We start from the raw sequence: 13,296 nt of genomic DNA, 5'->3' as shown, positions 1-13,296 counted from the left end.
TTAAGTACCATATATACACAAGTAAAAGCCAACCCGAGTATAAGCCGAGACCTTAATTTTACCACCTAAAACTGGGAAAACCTATTGACTCGAGTATAAGCCAAGGGTGTAGTATACAGCTAGCCAGCCCTCATGTAGTATACAGCCAGCCAGCTCCCTGTAGTATACAGCCAGCTCCAAATAGTATACAGCTAGCCCCAAGTAGTATACACCCAGCCCCAAGTAGTATACAGCCAGCCCCATGTAGTATACAGCCAGCCCCTATGTAGTTTACAGCCAGCCCCCATAGCCCCCATACAGTATACAGCCAGCCAGCCCCATGTAGTATACAGCCAGCCCCAAGTAGTATACAGCCAGCCCCATGTAGTATACAGCCAGCCCCATGTATACAGCCAGCACCCTATGTAGTATACAGCCAGCACCCTATGTAGTATACAGCCAGCCCTCATACAGTATACAGCCAGTCTCCATGTAGTATACAGCCAGCCCCCTGTTAAGCGCATTAAAAATAAAAAACGTAATACTCACCCTGATCCTAGGGGTGGCTTGTGATCCCCCGCGGCGGCTCTCGGCGGCTTTTGTCTTCTTCTTTCTTCTCTACCCGGCAGAGTCGTGCCCATGCGACCTGCCGGCTGGTGCACACTAGGATGCGGCAGTGTCGCCGCTGATAACGTCATCAGCAGCGACACCGCCACATCATAGTGTGCGCCCGCCATCAGGTCGCAAGGACGCGACTCTGCCGGCTAGAGAAGAAAGAACAGAGAAAAGGAGCCGCCGGGAACCACGCCGAAGATCGGGAGCCGCGCCAAGGATCCGGACACCCGAGTTTTTTATTTTTTCATTTTTTGTGCTGAAAATCTCAGCTTATACACGAGTATATGCGGTATATAATTCCACATTTGTTAATTCATAGTTTTGATGCCTTCAGTGTGAATCTACAGTTTTTATAGTCATGAAAATACAGAAAACTCTTTGAAGGTGTGTCCAAAATGTTTTGGTCTGTACCGTACAAACACACACATGCCTATATAATTGGTGGTACTGGGGGGTGGTTGGGCACTTAACATCATGATTTTTGTAATGTCTAAGTGTGGGGGGCAGGATTTTAGGTAATTTATCAATATACATGTAATAAAGGTTTTCCACTGCTTTCTTAATATGTAAAGTGAAGCCTAGGGTCATGTGATCGTATCTACCTTATGATAGAAGATCCTGGCAGGGTGATTGACCATAGACTGATACGATCACATGACCCTCCATCTGTGGCCATGTTATGGACAGGAATGTCTGGCTGATGAGTTACTAGACAGGAGGCTTCACTTTACATATCATTAAAGTGGTGCAGTAGTGGTATATTGGTAAATTACCTATTGTGCCGCCTCCCACACTTACACATACATCACAAAAAACATGATGTAAAGTGGCCAACCCCTTTCTTATCTTTAATGCTATACCAGAACCACAGATATACCTTATATAGAACCCAATATATAGGTGTCAAAAATGATGCTTATACCCTTCCTGAGGGGACTAATAGTTTAATGGGGTAAAATCTGGTGACTTATTACATAGATCCTATCTAGGATGTTCTTATAATGCGCTGCTGTACTGTATCACTTGAGACACATGTAAGACTAGATCCTCACTTTATGATTAGCTACTCATGGATCAGTAATATGTTACCCTGAAACCTTTGAGGACCTTGTGCAGATGGAAAAGGCTGACCTCTGCTTATTGTAACATCTTGTTTTTCTATTATTCCCTTTCTCTACTGCTGAACGCCTCCATGTGGACATACACTTGAGGTTTTGTCTGGTCTAGAAAACACATTTTAAGTCCCCTATAAAGGAATTTTGAGTTCACAACACTTATCAATGGGTCAGAGCAGCTGCAAAGAATGTCTCCCCAGAAGGGACCAGGGTGATCTTAGAACATACTTTGTAATTATTCTATTTTCCCAGTGATGGCGCACAAGAAAATGTCAATTCTACCCCCCTCCCCCCCCCCCCCACACACACACACCGATGACTTGAACACTGTATATAATACCATGTTCCCAAGCTATGAAAAAGTTTATCTCGTTTGGGGCATGTGTCCATAGCCTACATGTATGGATGGCACAATATAACTTGTGGGTGCTATGCTTCCGAAAGCCTGAATTATGGTTATGGCAAGTTCAGCGCTGATCTTGGATTTTCACTCCTTTCTCTTCATCTCTTTGTCTCAGCACAGCACACCGGAAGACAAAGTATATGCCTCTAGATGCACTTTATATGCTTTTTACGTCACAGATTTTCTGAATAAATGTTTTATGTGTTATTAGTACTATTTGTATATTGTAGTGGTGCATCAAACTGCGACCAGTGAAGAGAACCCATAGGTCATCAGATGATCGTCTATGATATTGCGTTCTTATTTTAGCAAAAGCACAGCGGGAGGAAAACATATTCTTGAAGGAGTCTAAGCAAGGTCATAGCAGTTGTCGTCTCCAGAGGGACTAATGACCTGGTTAGAGATGGAGGTAGCGAAGAAGAGATTTTTCCTTCTGGCGGAGAATGTGTAAAGGGATTTTAATTTGTGAGCATATGTCCATTTTCACTGCAATCTAGCATTGCTGGACAGCTATTACATCAATAGAAGGTTTTAAAGGATACCTGTCAGCACTCCTGACACATCTATCTAGTAAATACAGGTCTGAAGCACTGCTTACCTCCTGACTTTGAATCCACATGTAACTGGACAACCTCCAGTCTTAAAGGGAATGTGTCATCGGGAAGATAATTTTTACATGATGACAGGTTACAATAAACTCTGACATGTTGATTTCAAAAATATGTTTTCCATAATTCCACTGCATATTAATAATTTCTTTTACATTACCTGACCTCCTGTCTGCAGTATGTGGTTAGTCTGGTGGGGGCTGAGGAGGTCAAGAGCACTAGTCATCTTTTGCTCAATGCCTTCTTGTTTTTATATGTTGCTTCTATGTTATGCATTCCAAACTCTTGAAATATTTAACCCCTTATCACCGGCAACAGTTTTCAGCTTAATGACCAGACTCGATTTTTCAAATCTGCCACGATCACGATAATTGGTTATAACTTCGGAACACTTTAACATATCTAGGTGATTTTGAGAATGTTTTTTCGTGACACATTGTACTTCATGTTAGTTCTAAAATTTAGGTGATAAGTTTTGCGTTTCGGTCTGAAAAAAAGGGAAAATTTGGCAAAAGTTTGTAAAAATTCTTCATTTTCCAAGTTTATAATGTTCTGCTTTCAAGACAGGAAGTAAAACTATCCAAAAAGCTTTATAATTAACATTAACGGAATGTCTACTTTATGTTGGGATGATATTTTATGCATCCTCTCATTTTTCTAGGATGTTATGAGGCGCAGAACTTTAGGTGCAATTTTTCTCATTTTCATGAAAATCCCCAAAACTCACATTTTGAGGGAAAACTCAGCTTCCAAGTGACTTTGTAAGGCCTAAATAATAGTAAACCCCCATAAATTACCCCACTATAGAAACTTCACCCCTCAACGTATGTAAAACAACTTCTATTAAGTCTATTAACCCTTTAAGTGTTTCACATGGGTTAAAACAATATGGACCTGCGATTTAGAAACTTTTGAAATGTTTTTGGGAAAATACATTCATCTAGGCCAAAACTGACTGTTTCATAATAAATGAAATGATGAAAAGCTCTGCAACATTTGATGCCCAATTCCTCCCGAGTGTACTGATACCCCATATATGGTGGTAAACTGCTGTATGGGCGCACGGCCAGGCATAGGATGGAAGCAGCGCCATTCACAGCAGATTTGTATTGTCACATTGTACAGGATATAAATTAATTTTTTTTTGGTAATGCGAACATATGAGGGCTTATTATTTGCGGTATGAGATACAATGTATAAATAATTAATTTTCGGGGTCTAAATTCATGAGATTTTATGAACTATTTCAAGGGGGACACAAACAAATTAATCAATTCTAATTTTGGATTTTTAGCTTTTTTTTTTCTACCCCGCTCACCGTAACGTAAAAATAATTTTTTATCTTTATTCTCTGGTTCACTACGATTGCGGTGATACCTCATTTATATAGGTTTTCTTATCTTTGCTCAATTTTACTGAGCAAAACCAATATTAGAGGAAATCACTTTTCAGAGCCATAACTTCAGTATTTTTCTATTGTCAGATCTTGTTGAGGGCTTACTTTTTGCGAAAAGAGTTGTTCTTTACAGTCGTATCATATTAGGCAACGTAACTTTTTTTGATCACTTTTTTGAAAATTTTATGTTACGGGAAGTTTTTCGTGTTTTTTCTTATGTCGTTCACCGAGCGGGTTCAATATTGATTTAGATTTATTGTACAGATTAATACGGACGTGTTGATACCAAATATGTACTTTTTTTGTGTTATATACTTTATTTGCATTTTATATGTAACTGGGGAGACTATGGGACTTTTATTTATTTAATCATATTATAAAATGACTTACCGGTAATCTTTTTTTTAATTTTTTTTACTTTTTTACATTTTCTACCTCTTGGCTTGAACAAGCGCTTATCTGATTGCTTGTTCAAGTCTTTACACTGCAATACCGCCACCAGCTAAACCCGATGTCCCAAAATCATCTTTCCTAATCCCGGGCCCTCATGAATACGCCAGTGTACAGCGCAGCAGTGTTTGTTAGCGTTACCAGAGGTTTAGTAAGCAGCTCCTAGTGCCGTTTTTGAGGGTGACAGGTCCTCTTTAACCCCTTCCCGACATTTGACGTACTATTACTGCATGGCGGGAGGTGCGTTCCCGCAATATGCAGTAATAGTACGTCAAACTTCTGGCCCCGGCTGAATGGAGCCGGGGCCAGAAGCTGCGGGTGTCGGCTATATATTATAGCCGACACCCTCCTCTAACACCCGCGATTGGAGATTTCTCCGATCGCGGGTGTTAACCCCTAACACGTCACGGTCACGCTGACCGCGGCGTGCTAGGGGCATTTAACTGGATTCGGACCCGGCTGTGACACACTGAGCATGCGCAGCATGCTCAGTGTGTCACATAATACAGTGTAATACATCTGTATTACACTGTATTAGGTGAAGAATAGCTTGAACAAGTGATCAGTGGATCACTTGTTCAAGCTAACCTGTAAAAGTAAAGAAAAAAAAGTTAAAAACACTGAATAAACACAATTTTTAATAAAAATAATTAATTAAATAGAGTTAAAGTCCCCTAAACACAAACATTCCCTATACACATCTAATAAAGTAAAAATACCTGAAAATCAACAAAACCCCCCACATATTTGGTATCGCCGCGTCCGTAATAATCTGTAAAATAAGTCAGAAACATTATTGGACCCGTACGGTGAACGCCGTAAAAACAAAACCCGAAAAACTCGCCAAAAATATTAATTTTCATAAAATCCCTTCACAAAAATGTTCTAAAAAGTGATCAAAAAAAGTTATGTGCCCCAAAATGGTACCAATAGAAAGAACAACTCAACACGTAGAAAATAAGCCCTAAACTAGCTCTGTCAACCAAAAAATATTAAGGTTAAGTTCCCGAAAAGATGGCGATGCAGAAACAAATGAGATTTCCTCTATATTAGTTTTTCTCCAGCAAAATTGTAAAAATAAATGAAAAACTATATAAATGAGGTATCACCGTAATCGTAGTGATCTATAGAATGAAAATATCATAGTATTTTTAGTGTATACAAAAAAAAGAAACCTTTATTGAATCTATAATAAAATCTTATAACAAGAGTTCGACATTGTATGAAAAGGTTTACAGGATTTTAAAGTGACAATGCAACAGAAAAGAGGCAGTCATACCCGGACACAGCACATAACCGATAGTTAGACCAAATTAATTAGGCTGATGTATACCAAAGAATTTTTATGAAGTAAGTGGATGAACAGGTACATATGCATAGGTAATAGCATATGTCTAGCTCAAACAGTGGAGCAAAGTAGTCAGGCCTTACCGTTTAAGTAGAAGGTTGTGCAAGAGTGTCCGGGGATGACTGCTGCCCCGACGCGCGTTTCGTCAGACGAAGGCTCAGTAAGAGCCGAAACGCGCGTCAGGGCAGCAGTCATCCCCGGACACTCTTGCACAACCTTCTACTTAAACGGTAAGGCCTGACTACTTTGCTCCACTGTTTGAGCTAGACATATGCTATTACCTATGCATATGTACCTGTTCATCCACTTACTTCATAAAAATTCTTTGGTATACATCAGCCTAATTAATTTGGTCTAACTATCGGTTATGTGCTGTGTCCGGGTATGACTGCCTCTTTTCTGTTGCATTGTCACTTTAAAATCCTGTAAACCTTTTCATACAATGTCGAACTCTTGTTATAAGATTTTATTATAGATTCAATAAAAATTTTGTCTTTTTAATGGTAGAAACTTCTGTTGCCTCATATTTTTCTTCCCCTCTTTTCGGTGGAGGGGGACTATAGGCTGTTGTAGATTTCCTCAATATATGGGGCACCTAACCACTGGTGCAACATATGTACAGTCTCTATAATTTAATATATAGATATCCCTGTACATTTTCTGTTTTCATCTTTCTATTTGAAAAAAAAGAAACCCCAAATTGACAATTTTCTTTTCACCCATACATTAAAGAGTTAATAAAATCTCATCGAAAAGCTACAGACCCACTTAAATGAAGTATTTGTAAAGTGCATCTCATGTCGCAAAAAATAAGCCCTTATATGTCCAAATTGCCAAAAAAATAAAGATTGTATAGCCAATAAAAAGTGACAATGCATAATCTGCTCTGAATGGCGCAGCTCCCCCCTCGATGCCCTAGCGTGTGCCCATACAGCAGGTTACCACCACATATGGGGTATAGTTATATGCAGGAGGGATTGGGTATCAAATTTTGTGGAGCGTTTTGGTATTTTATCCACTGAGAATTTGTACATTTTATAAAGAACACATTAATTTAGCCAAAGAAAATGTAATTTCGAAATTGCATCCGATTTTGTTTTAACCCCTGTAAACAAATTAAACGGTTAACAAACCTCATAAAAGTTGTTTTACGTACGTTGAGGGGTGTAGTTTCTATAATGGGGTAATTTATGGGGTTTTACTTTTATTTAGGCCTCTCAAAGTGACTTGAAACCTGAGCAGGTCCCTCAATAGCAGGATTTTGCTTTTTTTATGAAAATGTGAAAAATCGCACCTAACGTTCAAAGGCCAATAACATCCTACAAAAATAAGAGTATGCATAAAAAACCACGGAGGTATAAAGTAGACATTCGGTGAATGTTAGTTATTATGTTTTTTGGTGTTATGACTCATGTGTGGAAAAAGTAGAAAATTTTGAATTTCGAAAATTGCTAATTTTTCCAAATTTTCACCAAATATCTGATTTTCTCATAAATAAATGCAAAACATACCACCAAAATTTTTTAACTGACATGAAGTACAATGTGTCACGAGAAAACAATTTCAAAATCACTTGGATATGTTAAAGCGTTCCAAAGTTATAACCATTTATAGTGTCAGAGGGCAGATTTGAAAAAATGGGGCGTGTCAGGAAGGTGAAAAGTGGCTTCGGCGTTAAGGGGTTAAACGTATAAAAAGAATTAGAGCGCACCTGTAAAGTAACTAACAAAAATTAGTTTTAGCACAGCTGGAGAGAGACTTTGACAACAATTCCAACAATACCTGTATCATGCTTCTGGCTTCTTATATTCTGATACATTGCCTCGTATATTTATCATTCCTTCTTATAAATCAGATGCAGCTATTCAAGAAGTGGGTGGCTCTTCCTGGTTTTGACCTCAGCTAAGGACATTCATATGAATCAGGACAGCAGGTTTATTATTGGACGACCTCAAGCATTTGTGTGACATCACTCAAGGTCCTCTTTTCTTGCACTGCACTACTACCTCTCCATCCAGCAAGCCTCCTTTTGTCCAATACGGTTTCCCATGGTTTCCAGACAGCGTGGCAAATGGAGAGCAGCCAGGGGGCAAGATAAAGCCACTGCTAGCATTGAAACACTTGCTAATTAGAGTAAATTATAGAATTGCTTATTTTTGCTAAGTGCAGAGTTAGGGAAAAGATTTTTTTACTTTACAGTTGTTTTTTTTAAAAAGAAATGCTGCGCTTTCCCCCAAATGTGCAATCAAAAGCATTAGGCCTTCCAGCATGACACAAGCATGCGAGTGTTCAGGTGTAACTACTTTCCTCTCCGGCAAGACTACAATGGGGGAGATTTATCACGGCTTCTATTGCCAGCGCCAGTTTTTGGCCGCCAGTGCTAGAATTTGCGCTTAAAACTGCGGACACGCCATCTCAACCCCTTGTGGGCGTGGAGGGGGTGTGGCGGCCGGTTGGGGGGTTGGAATTTTTGTTCGTTAGTTGTTACGACCTGGCATAGTTTTGCTCGCCCCCTGCTCGCCCCCCACGATGTGGGGGAGTGTGGTCGCTATTATACACCGCTCCCCCCCAATAAGTTGCCATAGACATTAAAGGGAACCTGTCACCAGATTTTCACATATACAGCCTACTCCTCTCCACCCTCCATAGAGGCTGCTGTGATTTCATGTGATCACATACTTGGTGTACAGTTTGCTATTGTTAGAAGGCTAAAGGACGTGCAATGATGTCACTGTGGTCACATGACACGAATATAACACAAGGCACTGTGTAAAAACATTGCCACAATATTTCCTATAAGTAAATAGAGTTTTTTATGTCTGTAGTTGAATATTAGCTGACAGTCCCAAAGTACAATGAGGCAGGGCAGTGATTTGAAGAGACACGGAGCTGTCAGTCAGAATAATTGTGGTGTGGATCACTGCCAGCCTGAGAGAGAAGAGTCAGAGCCAGCAGACATTCGTCAGAAAAGCTAATTTGCATATCAGAAAAATGGCTGTAATTTAGGCACAGGGCCTCAATGGCAGCTAATTTTAGGTGATATGGGGTAGGACTTGTAACCCTTTATCCACAGGCATAGTCAGGGGGGTAAAATTCTCTATATTTCCCATTTGTATTTGAATGGTTATTATACATGTACAAGGACAGTGTGTACAGAAAAATACATGTAAAACTAAAAGTTTTTTTCCACAGTGCTACAGGGACTTCATACATCATATGTATATAAATGTACTTTAAGAATGTGCAAATACGTTGTAACAGATACAGCAGAAGATCTGCATATGACCCTCTTGCAGCAGAAATCCAAGGGTAAAAACAAGTGTTGATAAATAAAGTGTTGGTAAATAAAAACTATTCACTAAGCAGGATCTATGCTTCAAAACGAAAGTTATAACACAGATTTATAGTTATAAATGCTTTGTATACATATGCAAACAGATTAGATCCATGCCAAAGTATACCAAAAATAAAAACCATGAGACCAGGAGGGTGCACCCAAAGTAATACATACAGTATATGATGTAAATTAAGGGTTCAGTTTTGAAAAGTATTTCCCTTCCGAATATGGGCACTGTTCAGGTTACTCTCTATATCAGTGATGGCGAACCTTTTGGAGACAGAGTGCCCAAGTTACAACCAAAACCCACTTATATGTCGCGAAGTGCCAACATGACAATTTAAGCAGTAACTTATTGGAACCTGCTGTATTACAGGTTTTAATTGTATTGGCCTCCTGAATTCACCAATACAATAGAAAGATGATAGAGAAAATTGGATTGTAGCTTCCCGCCAGGGTCCCCTGAAGAGGAAGGATCAGGGGACCCAGAGCATGAGGTCCAGCGATAATCCATCTCTATCCACACCTTCCCGCTCCCCCTGTAGTCCTGGCAGCCAAGGATGTTGCTTTAAAATAGCGCTGAGCATGGCACATTCTGGTCTGTATTGGATCACAGGGGAAAGTCTTGAGTTCTATCTGGCAAACTCTAAATTGGGGTGAAGGCCTGGGTGCCCACAGAAAGAGCTCCGAGTGCCAACTCTGGCACCCGTGCCATAGGTTCGCCACCACTGCTCTATATCCTAAAATTGACTACACAAAGCAAATACACATAGAAGCTTGTTTGGTCATTTACTCTCTGAAGTGATTTACACTGGATATGTCTTATCAGGATGTATTATATGCAGAGCAGAGAGAGTGAAATTAATGTTAATAAAGTTTACATCCAAGAGTTTTGTAAGCTGATAGGAGGGTCACCTGGCAGATGCCATTAATACCGTAATACATAAATATTATGAAACCTAGCAACATAAAATAGTTAGAAATAAATAAAACGTCTACACACATCTTAGATATTTATGACATATCCTCAGGAGACAAACATCCTACTCCAGAAGAAGGGTCTCTAGTGAGGGGAGAGGGGGCCAAGCGTGTATACTTGTCTTGTTGTGTTTCATTCATAAACTCCATGGATCATCAACCTTATGCTAAAGAGGAGGTGGGGACATTACATACATGAATTGATTGTAGGACTAGTATATGACATTGTGGAAGTGAAGGACGTCTTGGTGAAGCTAAACCCAGCACATCCCTGGAGATTAAGGACAATAGGTGACCATACATTTATGTGTGTTACAGTCATCATGCAGCAGTTCTCTACACTAGAGGGACAGTAACAATAATAGACTTGAGGCAGAATACTATGTGATCCAGTTTTCTTCGGCATCTCAGAAACATTCTCATTCTAAAGGTTGTAAGACAGCAGAAATTCTAAGTGAACCTCTAGAAGAAAATCTGTGTCTAAGAAGACTATTTGATGATACAGACTAGGATGATAAATAGATAAACATCATGGCTGAAGCAATCTATGGGTCGTACGTGTAGTTACAGAATAGCTGCCATAGATTGCAGCTCACTAGCATATAACAATATTTACATGAATAGCTATGTAAATTAAAGGTGGAATGCCTACTTTTCACAGCAGGTCTTATTTTTTCTCTTTTTCAGATTGCCGATCTTTGTTGCAACCCATGGCGTACACCTACAGCTCCTCATCTGCCGCTCCGGTGGGTTCCCAGTACTGTGTGTGCAGAGTGGAGCTTTCAGTTTCCTGCCAGAACCTCCTTGATCGGGATGTAGCATCCAAATCTGACCCCTTTTGCGTCTTACTTATGGAAGTAAATGAGAAATGGACTGAGGTACAGTAATGAGTGTGTAATGTCTAACTGCATTATCCAGCATTGAGGAATTATTGATTATGGTTCATACAGCGGCTCCATTTCTCAGAAATGAGAGGTATTAAGTGGCAATGACCAGAGTTTTAATCCCTCGGAGAATCAGAAGGTGACCTTATAATTCACTTGCCCTTGTCTTGTTCAGAAAAAGATTTTCTATTTTTGCTGTTTGGTGTAGGAAACCTGTATAAGGCTGCATTCACACACATGTATGGGGGACGTATATATATGGCCGATATATGTCCCCCATACACTTCTGTGGCCCATATGTTCCTATGGAGAGGGCAGGGCTGAGCAGCGCTCAGCCTAGATTTTGACTGTAGTTGTAGCCAGGAAGGAATTCTTTCTGCCTTTACAACTGCTATAACAGTATTTTAGATCCCCATTTAGTCTAATTTTCTATGATACTTACCACAACGGTTACATTAAAGGGAACCTGTCACCAGGAGACCCATTTTTGGCACTCCCCCAGTCCCCACAGAGCATAGTACATACCAAAGTGTTTTTGTATTAAAAATTGGTTTTACAGAAAAAAAGATATGTTATATTGTACCTTTCATTAGCATCTGCTGTGTGACTAGGCAGTTGCCAAAAAGGAGGGACTGGAAAGGAGCAGTCCCCCCCACCCTTGGGAAACATGTGACCATTTCAAATATGTGAATAACTATCCACACTCGGGATTGGCTGTAGAGGAGCAGGGGGCGTCGCTAAGCAAAGTGATGGGTGTTTTCATATATTTGAAAAGGTCACATGGAGGAGCTGTTCCCCAAGGGTGGGGGGGAAACTGCTCCTTTCCAGCCCCTCCCATTTGGCAACTGCCTAGTCACACAGCACATGCTAATGAAAGGTACAATATAACATATCTTTTTTTTCTGTAAAACCTATTTTTAATACAAAAACACTTTGGCAGTGTATGTACTATGCTCTGTGAGGACTGGGGGAGTGCTAAAAATGGGTCTCCTGGTGACAGGCTCCCTTTAACAACGGTCCTAAGATATGTAGCCTGACCAGAGAGGTGCCGTATCATTCTCTCCCCACTAAGTGTTGCTCAGATATACAAAAAAATCTCTGTCCTCCGTCTCCTTGCACCTCCCCGACAACTTGGGGGAATAGTTGCAATTCCTGGCCTTGCATCAGGAGTTGTGAATGTTTCAAGGCTTGTATGCCAGTCTCCCCAGTTACATTTTATTCTGTATCTGTGTGAATTGAATTCTTGAAGAGCCATCTAGCTGTAGCTGCTGGCATGCAGCTTTTTGTCATTTAACTGTATGACCATAGATGTGATTTGGGGCTCTCCCCTTTTCAACTTAGTGGGGGCACCATAAGGAAGGTCATTTTGGTGTGCCATTTAAGGGTGCATAGACTACCTGCCAGGTTCCCTTCCATCACAGATTAACAAACCAATTTTTTGGATTTCAATTTGCCATAAAGCTATTTTGGGTCTGCAGCTATTTCATGCACAAGGGCAGTTCAACCCCTTCATGACCGAGAGTCATTGATGCCAACATGTCTAGGTCAATTTTTGCAGTTCAGTTCTGTTATGACGTTTTCTTTTTAACGACTTTACATACAAGAATATTTTATGACTTCAGACTCGCTTTTCTTGGGCTCTATAGTGCCGAGAAACATGCTGTAGATAGAATCTTCTCTTTTAAATTGATTATTATCATTCCTTTTTGACACATACCTTCTGACCCATTAGTCTAAAATGCATGCGCCAGAATGCCATGTGTGAGCGCACCGTCAGTGTACACAAGAAAATTGGTGATGTGATTGAAAAATGTATCACAAAACAAATTTATATTGTTCCAAAATGTTGTGCATTAGTGAATTATAGATCTGGAATCAGATTTTTAGTTGTAGTGTAGAGGAATGTGATGCTGTGCCAGGAGCCGACCTCTCTGGTTGTGTGATTATTATGATTAGTGTGAATGCTCTGATATCAGGTGACTACCAATCTGTACATGCATAATGCTTACATAATGGTTGTGAAATTACCACTGAGATAAATTCCACTGCAACTCTGCTTTGTTTGCAAATAGTCTAAGCCTGGAAAAGTATATGGAAGATTGTGGAAGTATTGTGTAATGATACAACTGCATGATCACAACTGCAGTGTTAAGAACTGAATTAAGTTTTCGTGTTGCCTTTGG

General features: G+C 40.0%; 1 protein-coding gene across 1 annotated transcript in view; it reads left to right on the top strand.

Moving 5' to 3' along the window:
* The window catches only part of CPNE2 (copine 2), an 84,296-nt gene that overhangs the window by 20,814 nt on the left and 50,186 nt on the right, over positions 1-13,296 (top strand). Inside the window, exon 2 of the mRNA XM_072117551.1 lies at positions 10,917-11,107. Within this exon, the coding sequence (XP_071973652.1) occupies positions 10,940-11,107 (168 nt within the window). The 5' untranslated portion in view covers positions 10,917-10,939. The remainder of the gene's footprint in view (positions 1-10,916; positions 11,108-13,296) is intronic.

This window comes from Engystomops pustulosus, chromosome 7 (assembly GCF_040894005.1).
Source record: "Engystomops pustulosus chromosome 7, aEngPut4.maternal, whole genome shotgun sequence".
Taxonomy (NCBI): domain Eukaryota; kingdom Metazoa; phylum Chordata; class Amphibia; order Anura; family Leptodactylidae; genus Engystomops; species Engystomops pustulosus.
This window is presented reverse-complemented; position numbering and strand designations above follow the sequence as displayed.